This window comes from Cervus elaphus, chromosome 5 (genome assembly GCF_910594005.1).
Source record: "Cervus elaphus chromosome 5, mCerEla1.1, whole genome shotgun sequence".
Taxonomy (NCBI): Eukaryota; Metazoa; Chordata; class Mammalia; order Artiodactyla; family Cervidae; genus Cervus; species Cervus elaphus.
Genome location: NC_057819.1, coordinates 112,060,075 through 112,076,513, shown reverse-complemented (window position 1 = coordinate 112,076,513; position 16,439 = coordinate 112,060,075). Strand labels below are relative to the sequence as shown.

At 40.3% G+C, this 16,439-nt stretch overlaps 1 protein-coding gene across 9 annotated transcripts in view; it reads right to left on the bottom strand.

Annotated features, from left to right (window-relative positions):
- The window catches only part of CDK12 (cyclin dependent kinase 12), a 63,040-nt gene that overhangs the window by 10,662 nt on the left and 35,939 nt on the right, over positions 1-16,439 (bottom strand). For 2 of the 9 annotated variants that reach the window (XR_006341290.1, XR_006341289.1), the window contains exons 14-15: positions 2,083-2,191; positions 223-367 (exon numbers count right to left, since the gene is read on the bottom strand). Coding sequence is in view for 6 of the 9 variants with exons in the window: in XM_043904403.1 (XP_043760338.1) it covers positions 13,387-14,099 (713 nt within the window). In the remaining 3 variants the exon portion in view is untranslated. Of the gene's footprint in view, positions 1-222; positions 368-1,787; positions 2,192-8,842; positions 8,889-10,219; positions 14,100-16,439 lie in introns of those variants that run through there. The other 7 variants (XM_043904403.1, XM_043904404.1, XR_006341288.1 and 4 more) reach the window with 6 other exon arrangements.

The following is a 16,439-nucleotide window of genomic DNA, read 5'->3' as shown; positions in this document are numbered from 1 at the left end:
CACCCATTAAATGGGAGAAATGGTTTTGAATTACAGAAAAGGGGATGGTATCTAACATTAAGAACATTGCTCTAAAAATTAGGGCTCGAAGTCACCAAGCCAGAGAGCTGAGTAAACATGGCCTTCCCCTTGTTTGGAGATATTTAACAATAGAGAGAAATATTCCCAGAGAGAAATATGATCCTGTTTGGGGTTGGAGGGTAGGGAGAGGAGAGCACCTACCTGGCTGGAAGAAGGGTAGGGGTAGGCACTGTAGGTTGGTGACCTGCTCAGTTCTGGGCATTGAGGATGGGAATAAGCAGGCTGGCAGACCTCTTACTTCCGGTGTCCTGCACAGTGTGTGGACAGGGGGGATCTCCCATCAAACCTGGGAAGGATGTGGAGAAACTGATGAGAAGTAATAAAAAGGGACATCAATGTCCTATCCTGACTCAGAAGAAAGAGAAAATAGCTTCTTGGGGAAAAAGGAGACAGGGCTATGTGTGAAAGACGTAGTGGGTGAGTGAGGCAGGTGTTGTAGAGGGGCTGAGAGTAACCAATATTAGCATCACATTATTGAGTAATAGCTGACCAAGAGATAAGAACAGGGATGAAATGACCACTAATGTCAGTAAAGGGGGTTACCCATTCTAGCCAGGAGGGAGGAACTGCTAATCAGAAGGTAGGTCACTGGACTTCCCTGGTGGTCCAGTGGTTAAGAATCTGCCTGCCAATGCAGGGCACATGAGTTTGAACCTTGGTCTGGGAGGATTTCACATACTGTGGGGCAACTAAGCCCATGCGTTACAACTACTGAGCCTGCACTCTACAGCCTGCACTCCCAACTAGAGAGGAGACCCCAACTAGAGAAATCTGATGCACAGCAACAAAGACCCAGCACAGCAATAAATAAATAAGTAAAAATTTATTTTAAAAAGAAGGTAGGACACCACAGTAGGGTAAAAAAAAAAAAAATTAAAGATCTCCTAAGGCAATAGAAATAAATGCAAAAATAAACAAATGGGACCTAATCAAAAGTTTTTTTGCAGGGGTCATGGGTTCGATCCCTGGTCTGGGAAGATTCCACATACCATGGGGCAATTAATTAATGTGTCACAGCTACTTAAGTCTTCATGCTCTAGAACCTGTGCTCTGCAACAAGAGAAGCCACTGAAATGGGAAGTCTGTGCACTGCAACTAAGAGAAACTCCCGCTCGCCACAACTAGAGGAAGCCTGTGCGCCACAGCAAAGATCCAGTGCAGCCAAAAAAAATTAATTAAAAAAAAACCTACAATGAGGTACCACCTCACACTGGTCAGAATGATCATCATTAAAAAGTCTACAAATAACAAATTCTGGAGGGTGTAGAGAAAAGGGAACCCTCGCAACACTGTTGGTGGAAATGTAAATTGGTGCAGCCAAGATGGAAAATAGTTATGGAGGTTCCTTTAAAAGCTAAAACCAGAGTTACCATTTGATCCAGCAGTCCATTCTTGGGCATATATCCAGACAAAACTATGATTTGAAAAGATGCATACACCCCTATAAGTTCATAGTAGCACTATTTACAATAGCCAACACACGGAAACAACCTAAATGTTCATCAACAAATGAGTGGATAAAGATGATGTGGGACATGTATACAATGGAATACTACTCACCCATAAAAAAGAATAAAATAATGCCACTTGCAGCAACATGGATGGACCTAGAGATTATCACACTAGGCGAAGTCAGTCAGAAAGAGAAAGTCAAACACTATATGAGATCACTTATATGTGGAATCTAAAGATACAGAGTACAGACCTGTCACTGCCCAAGGGGAAGGGGAAGGGAGAGAGACGGATTGAGCGTTTGAGGCTAGCAGATGCAAGCTGTTAAATACAGAAGGATTAAACAAGATCCTATTGCATAGTACAGGGAACTATATTTAATATCCTATAATGAACCATAACGGATAAGAATTTTTTTAAAAAAGCTAAGGCAACCCCCCTGGAGATCTTTGGGACTAAGAACTTCCCTGAGACTGTATGTGTGTGTGTCTAAGTGTTAATCCCTTATAAAAGCAGCCCAGTGGCCTCTGATTAGCTTAAGATCCCTACCTGGCTTGAAACTCTGTGAAAGAGTGAATTTGCCAGGGCTCCGGATGTCAGGTAACTAATGGACATTACCAAATTCCTCAGGGGCCATTCCTCCTCCTGCTGCTGTCACCTGTAAAAGAAAATGACATGTAACATTAGAGGTGAGATAAGGGACCAGACACCAAAAAGGGTATATGCTCTTTCACTCAAGGAGCACGGCCCTAGTAGGTAAAGTGATGATGATGATCACTACTCTTCTACTTCACAGAGCTGAGAAGGATTCAGATGAACCTTAAGTACATGCCCAAAGACAGTTTTAAGTTTTCTAAGATTCCTAACTCCAGGCAACCAGCTCCCAGTCTAGTAAACTAAAAACTATGCTTCCTATACTTGAGAGAAATTGGGAATTCAACATAAAAGGAAGCTCTGAAACCCAGAATTATAAAGGGCAATGAAGGTTCGACGTGAATACAAAGTTAAAGCAAGAAAGTGACTCAAAAGAGGATAACTAGTTTTAGATTAGATAATCAGATTGTTTTGAAGGCTCTCTTGTCCAAAACATCTTGAAGAAAGTCTCAGAGGACTTTCTATGAGACAGAAAGGAGGTTTGTGGGACAGCAGATTTGACACAGTTTGGGCAGGTAGGTTTGTATATTCCCTGTGTACGGATGGATCTGCATGGGGACCAACTTCACATTTCTCCTGTCCTATCAACCATGGTGTGGTGGAGAAAATGTAAAGATATGTACTGGGATCTATTTGTCATCAGCAATTGAAACTCATTTTGCAAACCCCCTGCCTCTCTGACCTATACCTATAACCTAGACCTAGATCTATCTCTAAGCTGCCTTTCTCCCAAGATTTTGCTTCCAGTTTAGGAACTAGTTAGCATTCCCCTCCTGGCTCAGTGGCTCCCAGACTCATATGCCCAGAAAATAAGCATTGGAAGGGACATCTGGGAGAGGTCCAAAGAGGGGAAGGGAGTCTCAGCACCAGAGTGAGATGACTTTAGAAACTGCCGTGCCTGTCAGGCCACTGAGCACACTATTCAGGACTCAGGTCACTGTGGAGCACACCACCTTCCTTCCGCTCCACCAAAGAAGAAAACCAACAATCTGAAACTAAAAAAATAAGGGAGAGGAGTAGAGCTCCCCTCACCCCCAATTTGCCTGTAATCTCAGAGAGTATCGTATTTTACTCAGAGTTCTATAATCCTTTCTCTCATTCAGCAGCTCCCCTTAGTTTCCCAGCAACTGAGATGTTTTCTTTCTCTTTTCCTTCTGATTTTTTCAATATAGCTGTATTACAATGCAAAAGGGCCTGAGTTGAAATTTAGGGTAAATTCCTCACAAAATCTCCAAGGATCTTTTCCTACTATCCAACCCCTGGATGATGGCTGGCAACAAGCTCCCTGAATTTGGGGTAACTCTGAGGCATCAGGAACTTTGGTTATGACTTGCCACTTGCTTCCCAATGAGCCAGAGTTCTTGACTCTAAATAAAAATTAGTCGTACAATTTGCATGTCATTGGGTCTTTGAGGTCTATAAAGCTTCTCAGTTTTTCTACTATGTTTTTAACCTAACTTTCCCCCTCAATCTGTCCTTCCCCTCCTGACCTGCCTCCAAAATCTCACAGCCTTACTTTCTTGAGGAAGCACAGGACTGTCAGGAACTGATGATCTTAAAATTGGAGGCTCTATACTCAATAGGTTAAGATCCTACTCTTGGCTTCTAGTCTTGGCTGGCTGCCGCTAACTAACTGTGAGACTGTGGACAAGGCATTTCCCTTCCCTAAGCCTCAATTTCTTTTTCCATAAATTGGGAAGTTGAATTAGATGGTCTCTAGTTCCCTTTCTAGCTCTGGTCATCTATGATTCTATCAGGAAGAGGACATACTGTCCTTCCATCAGGAAGTGAAATATTCCTGCCCTTTGTACTTTTCTGTGAGGGCTACAGCATAGAGAAGCTCCTCTGTAGATGCCTGCCTTCTCAGGCTGGCTTAAATTAAGGGACGAACAAGTGAGTTCCAGTAGGAGGCCAAATTCTGTTCATTATGAAGAAATGATGTTAAAAAGGTAATCTAATTCTAACCCCGAATCTTGACAAAGCAGATGAGACAAGGCGGGTATGGGGCACAATAAAGCATGACACCCCCACCCCCACCCCTGCCAACACACAACTTAAGACTGTTTAAGAGTCTGAGCACGCATTTGGCCTTGCCCTAGGGAACTCTGTATAACCAGTGACTGCTTAAGCCAATACAACTGTGTGTGGATGGAAGAAAGCAAGGACATGTGTAAATACTTCCAGAGCATAGGTGTAGATGTCCAATCAATACACATACACTCATCCTGTTCTCTCTTACTTTAGGCCTATATGTGCTGTTTGAGAAGCTATTGGGGGAGGGGACACCGCATCCTGATCTTCCCCCTCCCCAAAGTCAGAAAGGAAGAGACAGTGAGGCAGGAGCTACTTGGCTTCCTATAAATTGTTTTGTCCTTCCTCACAGCTGCAATCAGAAGCTAAGGGCTCCCGCAGGCCTTGTTCTGATCTGCTGCAGGCGATGGAGGGTTTTTGAAACCGAGAGGACTTGGCTGCAGCCCCGTTTCAGCTGCCATTGGGGCTGGCTAATGGGCTCATTCGGGAAGACCCCCGCCTGCTGCACTAAAGAGTCCCCCGCCGACCCCCTCCCCAGTCCCAACCCAATTAATAAATGGGGGCTCCCACTTTATGGCTCTGGGAGAAGGAACCAGAGATACAAATGACCCCCAGGGAGGGAGAAAAAAAGGCCTTCCAAGAATCAAGCCAGAGAATTGTGCATCCACAGGCACATGCTGCCACAGGCTAGTCATATCCCATTTTCAAAGCCTTAATGGGGAAGAAACTGGCAAAAAACTGTATTTTCTTTCCCAGATCCAGAGTGGGATAGCATTCTTGAAGTCTGAGGGTACACCCCAGGAATCAACTCTCTTTCACCCGGTTCTCCAATCTGAAAAAGGCAGAGTGCAGGTGATCATCTGGCCACATAGCACACACTCAACTATTTTCCAGGGGCTATCCCTCCTACTAAACTCTGCAATACTGAACATAGACATATCCCATCAATTATTTGGTTAATAAAGTAAACATTTTCTACTTCTTAAAAACAAAGCAGCTACCTCTTTCCAAAATCTCATCACCATGAACAGGATAAGTACGTCCTGAGGTTATCATCCTTAGCCTATCTTTTATTTCTCCCCTCACATCCAAACTATCATCAAGCCTTGCTAATTTTACTGACCCCCTTCCTTTCTTCTCCATCCCCTTGTCTTATTCTAGTTGCAGCTCTTAGGGCCTTACATCTGGACAAGAACAATAATATCCTAGCAAGTTTTTTTGCTTCCATGACCTGCAAAAATCCTGAACATCATGTTCATTTCATCATACTCCATTCTGTTACTGCTTACCAAGTCAAATTCAAATTCCTCATTCAGGCCACCAAGATTGTTCCTTCATTTCCTAATATTTTTTCCTTTATTATCCTGACTACTCCATTCATAGCCCTCTGCACAAAACACAAAGAAACTTTCTGCAAGTTTTCTCTCTCCAGTCACCTTCCTCCCTTCTGTTTCATGTCCTCTATCTTCACTACCTTCAAAGAATCTTTTCTGGTTAACTCCAGGTTTTTCCGATTATTTCGTTGCTTTGCTTCCCTCTGTACTAAGTTGTTTTATTTTATAACCTGCATCAGTGTGTTCACTTATAAACACCAATCTCTCCACTTCCCACTCAAGTTTAAGAGTCATCTCTCACTAGATCCAGAAGCTTCCAAAGATGGGACCCTCCCATAATCTTCCCCAGAAGTTGCCCTGTACTCAGGATGTGATCCAGCTAAAGATATTACTGCTCCCCATAGAAGCAACCCTCATGGTATAACTCTTGGAATATCATATCAAACAACTACATCAAATACAAACTTTTTTTGTACAATGTCAACTTTCAGGCTGCCACATGCCATTACCAACATTGAACTTGGTACTGAGTCTTTCCAAAATTACAAACTGTTTCATGACTTCAAAGTGTGTTGCAAAACAAAACAAAAATATTGAGGAAAAAAAAAGTACAGTAACCATGGAACTTTATCTTCTTAATGCATAGTATATATACTGTTTTCTTTGAAGCCCCCTTAGGATGAGAAGTCCCATTTTGTTCCCTAAGATTAATCCTATATTCTCAGGTCATGACCTGATTTTCTAGAATGCAAATCAATCCCAGAGGCAACAGTAATGTTGTTTCCTACCAGCCTTGCCTGTAGCTGGTTTCTGACCATCACATTTTTAGAAGGTCCCTTGGAATAGAGAAATTATTCCTGAGTCGCTCTCAACTATTTAGGAAGTACTTCCTGAGAGTAACCTCCCTTCCAAATACTGACTCCACTTCCTCTGGTTTAGCCCTGTGTGATTTTGTTGTTTAGTTGCTAAGGCGTATCTGACTCTTTGCAACTCCATGGACTACAGCACACCAGGCTCCCCTGTCCTGTGTGACTGGACAGGAAAAAGTGATCTGCCACCTCCTTTTATCTCCTACATATTGCTCAGAACAATAAGGACTTGCCTTTTATTCTTTCCATTCCTTAGTCTCAAGGTGCTTTAGTCTAGATAATAAAAGCAAAGGTACTGTGACACCTAACATATAGTAGGTTCCAGACTATGTTAGTCATTTTCTCCCTTCTTACTCCCAACACTTTCTCAACCTTTCTGGGTCTGTTTTTTCACTGCCTAACGATGGCACTAAACTAGACAAATTAATGCCCTTTGTAGCTCTAGCATTCTCTGACTCAAATTCATATATTCTGATTTGTTTGCTCTTCTGTGCATCATCCTCACTTGAAGGGGAGAGGAATAACATTATAGTTTCCAGTTTGACCTAAAACATATAAAACCACCTGCAGGGGAATGTTAGAACTCCAAAAATGCAAATAATTTTTAGCTTGATATATCCGTATCATTTCCTCCTTAATCCTGGAATACTCTCTTGAACTACGTAGATAGCAGTGCTAAGCAAAATGTCCTAGATATGAATTATTTGCTTAATATAATCTAGCTTCCCGAGTGAAACTATCTGCATAGCATCCCCCAGTTTAAGGGTTTCAGGCCGATCCTCCAACCATAACAGCAATCAAGGGGACGCTTTACTCTTTAATGGGGCCTCCTTGAAATAAACTGTGAATCTTGAATGCAATTATCCCCTCTCACTACCCCAACCACAATTTTGCCTACCACTCTCATATCTTATCTCTTCTTCAAAAGCAATTATACACTGTTTCTTTCTGCAGCCCCACTACCAGACTTCTCCAGTTCTTCCTTTTTCCTTTATTTCCATTTCCTTCTCATATTGCTTCATTTTATATGAGAACTTTGGTCCCCTAACAGAAATTGCAAATACTAATTCAAGGCCAAACTTGAATTTATAAAAGGGATCAGACTCCTAAGTTTTCTCTAGCTCTCTGAATTCAGCCTCTTTTCTCCAGCACCAAAAGCATTCAATATTGGATTGGCCTTGGTGGAGAGGGTTATCCGTCCACAAGCTGATCCTCACCAAGGGTGTCCCTCATCAAACACAAGAAGAGGGATCCTCTCCCTGAGACAATCCATCAGAAAGGCTTCTAGAGGACAAGACACTTGGCTTACTCTCCACTTTGCTCTGCTATGTTGTAGCCTTTCACAGGTCTCTCCATGCTGCCTCCCTCCGGGGTGAGTTTGGACATGGATAAAATGTCCTTCACTCTTTTGGAACTATCAACATGATCTTCAAGTTACAGCCATACCAGAGCACATCCCCAAATCCAACTATTTTCAGGTCTGAAAGAACTTACGTCTAAATGAGTTTATTTCATGCTTATACCTTCTCATTCCAGAGAACTATGATGTGGCTGAGGGCTGCATACAGCTTCATTAACAACTACCCACTTAAAGAGTATTAAAGACTAACTGCGTATCAACCTCTTTCCTTCAGCCTTGGACTACTAATTCTTGAGACAGAGATATGAGAGCAATCCAGCGGTCAAGTGTTTGGCAATCTAGTAATTAATCATCAGGGCATCAAAGCAACCCTCATGTGCTTTCTGTCTTCTCTTCTCACCGAGCTTTACTTCCTAGAGACACCATCTGCAACTGAGCTATTAGCAAAAGCAAGTTTCAGTATATAAGGGAAGAGAATGAAGTGAAGGTTGACCAGCTAAAGAATCTCTTGTACTCCACAACATAAAGTACTGCAATAATTAAAAGCTCCTTTCATAGCTCTTAGCAATAAGAAAGTTATTTTGCTTTTTCTTTCACCTCTCACCCCATTAAGTTTGTCTCCTGAATTGCTTCTCACTACCCTTCAAAACTACAAAGCAGCAGTAATTCTAAATTCCTTGCAGGATTAAGCAATCAATATCTCTGGTAGGACTAAAGCATGAGAATTGGGAAGTGAGTGGAGAAAAGAAAGATAGGAAATGAAGTGGATGGACAGGAGATGGAGAGCTAGCTGCACATGGTGAGAGGTGTGGTAGAATACCACCAGTGATTCCTTTAGATGTCATACTTCCCCCAGCTGGCTTGGAGTAAACTCTCACTTGAGTATTCCTAAGGCTATATAGTAACACTAGAAATGCCACACCTGGACAGAAAAATTAACCAAAGTGTCCAGGAATGCTCACCTTGCCTCTCAAGACAACCAGAAGACTTAGCAGTTCATTTCTCCTTTGGAATGTTTGAATATTTACTCGCTTGAGGAACTCCCCACATCCATTTCCCCTAGCCCTTCAGGATGACTAAATTGTGAACAGAGAAGTAATGCAAAACCTTAAAAAAAAAAAAAAAAGACAAAGTCAAGCTACGGGGCAATCTTTAATAACGAAAATCCCAGTTCAGCACAAAGAACTGTTAACTTACTGGAGGCATTAACCTTACCACCAGTTTAGGATGCCTATCTTGGAAAAGATAGTGCCTAAGAAATTTAGGTACTGAACAGCATGGTTCCTACTTAGAAATAGCCTTGAGTGTGATGGAGAAAAAAGTCCAGTTTAGATAGGTCCTCAGCTTTCAGGCCCAGAATCAAAGGCGGTCATTCCTATGAAGTGGAAATAATATTCTCTATTACACTGAAGTTCACACTCCTAGTCATGAACTTGCAATATAAAAAGATTGAAAACGAATTCCTTTTCTCTGGAGACTAACAAGAAACACAAGACTCCAGGAACTGGAACAATCTTGAGCTCTCCATTCTCCTTGGGTAAAGATACGACAGCCCACAGGCAAGGGAACATCATACTTAAACTGTGGGGTTTCAAAAATACACTGGCAATCCTCATCATCACGTTTTTGAATTAGATTTCTTCCTAATTTCTTTGTTCTGCTGTACTCCTTAATCTTGTATGATTGCTTATTCCACACACAACTTCCTGATACCTATGTCCCCTCTTCTTGTCTCCTGATACTGTTTTTTCCCTGTCCTCTGTCTACTTATGTCTTAACTAGCAGGACTGCAACAGACACTACAAAGTTTAGTCTTCTGTGTCTTAAACCATGGAGGAGAAGGGAAAGCAATTTTCTCCTCAGTTGGAGACAGGAAAAGTTTTGGAAATAACAGGAATTTTACCCCTATCAATTTTGACTTACTTCCTGGATTGGCAATGTATCAGGAAATCTCAACAGAGCTGGGAATACTAATCCATCCCCATGCTGACCCTACTCATGGTAACACAGGAACTGGTGTGGGGATGAGGGTCTCTGATTGAAGAGACTATTTTTTGGTCTAAACAACCTCATACCAACTTCTCTTGATGACGGTTGAGCTCAAACCCACTTACCTCTCCTTTCAGAAGGAGTCAGGGTACATGAAGCTCAACTCTTTTGATGGCCTGGCACCATCATTACTTTTGTACAATGGTTTTCTACTTTAGAAAATCACATCTTATGGTTTCCCCCAATTCTTATTTTCTAGTTCCCAGTATAATGTTTTGAAGCACCTCTTCAAACACTAAGAACTCCTTTTTCTGGTAGTCTATGAGTCTACAGAGATTCTGAGACAAAGTACCCCTAGGATAAAGTGGAGGAAAAATGCCCTTTATACATATAATTAGATCTGCTCAAAGGGTACAAATTAAGAAGTAAATGCAATGGAGCAAAAGTGGTATAGTAACAGGAAATATTTAATTTTCCAATCTCCACTTTCCATTTTTATAAACTGAAAGAAAAAATTTAATATATTACAAAATATCTGTACATAAACAAAGTAAACCCAATGGGAGGCAAAACAAAGAGAGAGAAAGGAATACAGTGTCAGTAACCTAATCAGGGAGAATGAGGTTGCAACTGACACTTTTCTGATGCAGCATTCTCTCTCAAAACCTGCTGGTAACCATTTTAGTACTGTAACTATATATGCATATTACACACACACACACACACACACACACACACACACAAGTGGTTTGGGTGATGTCTATGACATAAGCTAAAAGAAGTCCTACTTACAAGTTTGTGCTAACTGCCCTGCTTTTAAATGTATAGATTTGATGTTGTTTTCAAATTTTTATCGTTCCAATGGACAGTTGAAGAAGAAACTAAAGAAACTGGGTCAAACAAATTTGTCTTCAAAACCACAAAAATGATCATGGTCAAACCAGTTTTGCCTCTCACTTGTGAACAGAATCAGATTTCTCATCTGTTCAAAATAATGTGTTTAATGGACTTAATATCTCCCATGGTTCAATAATTAAAACCAAAACCACTTTTGAATATAATTAATTGGGTTTGTAATTTTCTAATACCTAAGTAGAAATTCTGCCAAACCTTTACTTCCATCACATTTATAGATAACATAGCTGAAAAATTAACAAATACCTTTTCTTCCTCCACACAGATATTCCAGGATATTTGAGTTTCTTTGTCCCTTTGCCTTTAGAAATAGTCAAAATTGCCAAACCTTTTCTTTTTAAAGGTTAAACTCCCAAAATGGGGATGGGGGTTGAAATGGGATCATACATACACACAAACACACACCACACATACCTCACACACTCACCCCCTTCCCTAACAGAAGGGATAGGGGAACGGAGACTTAAGTATATTATTTAGAGTATTTGGCATAATTAAAAATAAGGAGTGGGGAGGGAAAAACATTATTGATGATTGCTGATACCCAAAATACAATTAAAATATATAGAGATTTTATTCATATTTGATGGGAAACCAATTTTTCTCATTGGATACTTTTGAAAGGATCCAGGCTTAAGTTCTCTAGTCAAAAATGGGAGAGTTGGGCCCAAAGTCTTTAATTCAAATATTCTAAAATACAAAGGCCCAGGTCTGAGGACTAAGAAGTCAGCAGACAAAAGGTTCAGATGAACTTTAATGTAATTTACCAACAGTGTGTCAGTGAGTCTAGCAAATCTAACTGGACTCACTGGTATAAAAAGCCATCAATGCCAAAATGGCTAGAAGTTTCTCTTTTTAATCAATGATTGGCCCTGAGGGCAAGGCCAGACCAAAACCCAGAGGATAATAAAGAAATACACACACCAGATATCTGCCTATTTCAGTTAACAGGGGAAAATAGTCTTCATGTAAGTATCAGAAGAGGATTCTTCTTTAACTTTTTTTTATTAACGCATCTCTCTCTCACAAGTAGTGTTTATTTTTTAATATATGAACTTGGCATTGAAACATAAAACTTTACTTGAGTTCTGTAAACTATTCTCCAAGATGCTGAAATATGTTTGCCTTTTCTTTGTAAAGGGGGGCTAACCTACATTTCACAAGCATCTAGGTCTGTGCAGATAATTTCTATAAATGTGTATGTTTTAAAAACACATTATATGCTGGTACTCACACAGAACTGGAAGCCAGAATGAGAAACCTCCCAGGTTATCCCACCCTGAAAGTCTTCCCCTCTTTCATTTTCTGATAATAATAAAGCAAAATTCTTGCCACGAAGTCATAATTTAACCCCTTTCACCAAAACCAAAACCAAATCTCTCTGGAGGAAAATCTTTAAAAGAATTGGCAGGATATTCATGCTGATATGTGTGTATGTCAATACTGTTCTTTCTTATGGGATGCTCTTTTAAAATTATTTTTTTTAAAAAGGTCTCAGGTAGTGATATATCTTCAGAAAAATATTCACCCTAAACTAAGTTACATTTCCATGTATTTTCAGGATGTATTTTTTTCCTCTTTGACAATATTACAATGCTCTGTTTCAAAGGTTTTTTTTGACATAAAAAAATATGTGTAAACAGTATGCTAACTGATGTTACTAACCCTCCAGGTATGGAGGTATCATCTCTAACCCTACCTCAGCAGCAATGTCCTAGGCTGTTTGCATCTACAAATCAACTTCACCATCAGAACATAGTTTAAAAAAAAAAAAAATTTAGAATTGAAGATTTACAGAGAACAATATAGGAGTTTGAATTTCCTTTCCTTTATTTCAAAAAAAGTAAAGAATTATCCCAGGTTCTTGGGCATCTCAACAATTAATTTTTTTTCCAAACAAATGCCTCAAAAAGAGACAGACAGAGAGAAAGAGAAGTCTATAAAGATGGAATAAAAAAGGTAAAGAGATGGGATAAAGTCTACTTACTTGCCCAAGAATGCCACTTTCTACAACCTGCTTCACGTGCAGGGAGAGGGGGGGGCATATCTTTTCTCAAAGTGGAGCAAACTTTAAGAATGAGCAATTTATTTGGAAAAAAGGTATGTTCAAGATGCTCAATGGGTAAAAAGAGTTCACTTGAAAGCAAAAATGTGAGATGGTGGAGAGGAAGGAAACATTTATTTAAACCAGCCAGTCACTCTGTTTCCCTTAAAGCAAAAGCCTAAGAGCAGCTCAAATTCTGTGAACACTACTCTCTTAAAAAAAAAAAAAAAAAAAAAAGAAACCAAAAAACCTAAATTCAAAAGAAACCATTAAAAAAAAACCAAACTTTAAGAACCTCTCCTGAGCCATCTCAAAATTGAAACTGTTTCTTTCTTCTGCTCAAGAAGTGCAGGAAATGAACTAATTAAACATTTACTTTTCAATTTAATGACCCTCTCCATATTCTCTACTTGTATTCACTAGGTAGAGCTGAAGTAAGTATTCTGACTACATCCCATCCAGGGGGAACTGGTGCCAACATCACTATTTTATAAGTCGCTTGCTAGGAGCAAGTGAGCAAGGAATACAACAGATAGCTTTGCAGTAGCCAAATGCAGATGATTACCTCGCTCTGGCAAATGATTTCATTAAAGGTTCAGAGGACTGGATGGAAGAATGGATAGGGAAGGAATCTTTCAGGACTCTGAAGTCTCTAGGTTAGTAAGGAACTCCTCTCCCTCTTCCCCCTCTTGGAGGGACTCTTGTAGGCCCCCGATACACTTTGCCATAAGCAGAAGACTGAGCTGAGGCCCCCCAGTTAAGGCTTGCTCCTGAGCTGCTGGTCCCAGTGGTTCCTGGCCCCAGCTCCCCATAGTTTTGCAATTTGGTCTCTGCATGTACCACAGAGTTGCTGCTTCCCTCAGCCTTCAGGAATGGTTGCCCGACCACTGAGTGTAATGCTAAGGGGGCCCTGGCAAAACGGAGGTCCTGGTCCCCTGGGAACTGCACTGACCCTGTGCCCTGGTAACTGCTGGACTCCCCAAGGTGGCTCACAGAGCCCGAGAAGGTCCTGTTCTTCACCAGGGTCTGGGCCAAAGATTCTGTCAAGGCTGGACCAGAGTTGCGTTCATCAGTGTCAGTGGCACTGAACCCTGTTTCAGGCCCGTCAGTGTTTCCGTAAGTCCTGTTGGGATGGGGTCGGGTGGAGTAATCCATTGATCTCAAGGCCTGGTGCTCATGTGGCAGGTGGCCAGGAGGCTCTGCTTCAGGCTGGGATAAAAGTTGCAGCAAGGCGGCTGTCACGGCTGGGTTCAACTCCTGGGGGGCGCTGGAAAGATCGCCTTCAACCAGAGGGGGTGGAGGTGGCGGCGGTGGAGGTCCGGGGGGCTCAGGGGGCCTCTTCTCTGGTGGAAGAATGTGAGGAGGACATGCTGTGGAAGGGTTACTTCTTTTAAACACCATCTTAAAAATCACATGTGATTATAAACACAAACACACACACACACACTGCCCAACATAAACAAATATCAATATAAGTAACCAAATATATATAAAGCAAAAAACCTTGGGATCAGGAAATCGCAATTTATAAATAAAATCAAGTGATTAAAAGTAAAACAGTTGCATTCTGGATCTAACAGCTGGTGTTAAAATCATGTATTCCAAATGATTGTCCTGATTTTTGTCTGAGATCTCCATTTCCTTCCTTAAGGAACTGTTCTAATATGTAGGCTGTTGGTAGCCTCCCCGCCCCTTTTTGCTGTTGGATCAAAACATTAATGAAAATAAAGTAGAAAGAAGGAAGATGAGAGGGAACAATACATATGCTGTGGTCACATATCTAGGACATAATCTTGCTGTACAACAGGAAACTTTGTATGGACTTAGCTAACACATTTTACAGAATGTTTGATGATATCAGGTTAACACGTAAAATAAAGCTAGAAGAATATACAGGTGAGATGAAATTAGTAAAAACCTTTCATTACCATCATGTATACATATACACTTGCTTCTCCCAGTTTGAGTTCCTTCTCCCCATAATCACAGTCTGAAGAAAACCACCGTACTGTCATTCAGCTTCCTATGTTACAGTAATTATAAAAAGTCACTACAGCAATGTCATGCAGAATGGGCTGTTGATAAACATTTGTTTATCTTGGAGACAGTGACAAGAGTATTTAGAAATGTATTGAACTAATACTATACTCTGTCTTTCCAAAGGTCTTACTAGAACCACTCCCTACACATGTTGTTGCCCACTACTGGATTAATTTGCCTAACCATGGCAATCATTGTCTGATAATGAACTCCTGTCAAGGCAAGAGACTAGAAATGTAAAATGGTGTGAGTTTGAGGACACACAAAACCAAGTAGTCAGAACCATGCCTTTAGAGAGTTGGGAGTCACCTTGCTGAAGAAAAGACTTAGTTTTGGGATATCTTTCAAATGACTGATTTTTCTGTTCCCTAATGAAGCATATTTTTAAATGTCCATATAATCAATTCTTTATTATGAGACAGTGATATAAAGTCATTACTCAGGCAACCCAAAAGTAGTTTTTATAATTATAACAATTAGGTATTTTGGTAGCATATATACCACAACTATATTTTGCAAAAACAATCAGTAAAGTAAGCATACCCTTAGTGGGCAGATGAAAGTATTCTGAAAATACTACAAAATTGTTGAGCAGTGGGAGGATAAGGTCAGGTGCTAAACATAAATACAAGTAGGGTGACCAAGAGTCCCAGTTGCCTGAGACTGAAGGAGGTTCCCAGGTTTAAAACTTTCAGTTTTAAAACCAGGACAATACAGGGACAAGTTGATCATCCTATATACAGTACCCACTCAATTTTTTGTTAACAGACTGGCTGGCTGACTAGGTGGTAGAGAAAGCTAAATTAAAGGATGAAAAATTAGCTACAGAAAACTCACAACTTGAGAAGTAGACATCCAAAAAAAGGAGAGCTAACTGGACTACAAATATCTATAGATTTCAGACTTTTTCACTATCAATACTACACATCTCACTACATAAGAACATCACAGTACCAGTTATTTTTAAAAGTATTTTTGGTCTATACATGAAATGGAACGCCAGTTTTTTGTTTTTGTTTTTTAATACTAAGGGCAGACAACTTTAAAAATGCCCAACTGCAAAAATGGACAAAGCTAAACTTATTTTCTTCCATCTATACTACATTTCATATTTAAACTTTGCCTTTTATACAAATAGTTTAGTTGTATTTCAATGGAACTAATTCTTGAGCTCACATTCTTTCACATTTATGAGAGAACGAAAACTACTTCAAAATAGCAAAGGCAGACTGGTTGTAAAGAACTATTAAAGGCTAATAAAACATCTTAATTAAAAATAAAGATCACATTAAAAAAAAACATACTGTTATAAGATTCGAAGTGTTAACAATGTTGCCAACCCTTAACAGTCTGTACCAATGGTGAGAGAGATCAATGAAATATACAAATAACTGAAAATTTCATTTTACTAATTAGATTCAACCATAACCATTTCTCAACAAGTACAGAATAGCTAAATAGTAGCCAAAGTGATAGATTTTTACCTTCTCTGGCTAATTCGGTCTGCCCTCTGGTGGAAGTGCTGATGAACAGCAAAACAGCCACGTAAGAGGTAGCAGGAGGAAGATAGAGGCATGGGAGAGTCACCAACTGGATAATCCAGAAGTGACTGGAATACTTAGGGATGGCATTTTTACTCTCCTCTGAAAAGTAAATCCAGTAATTTCTGG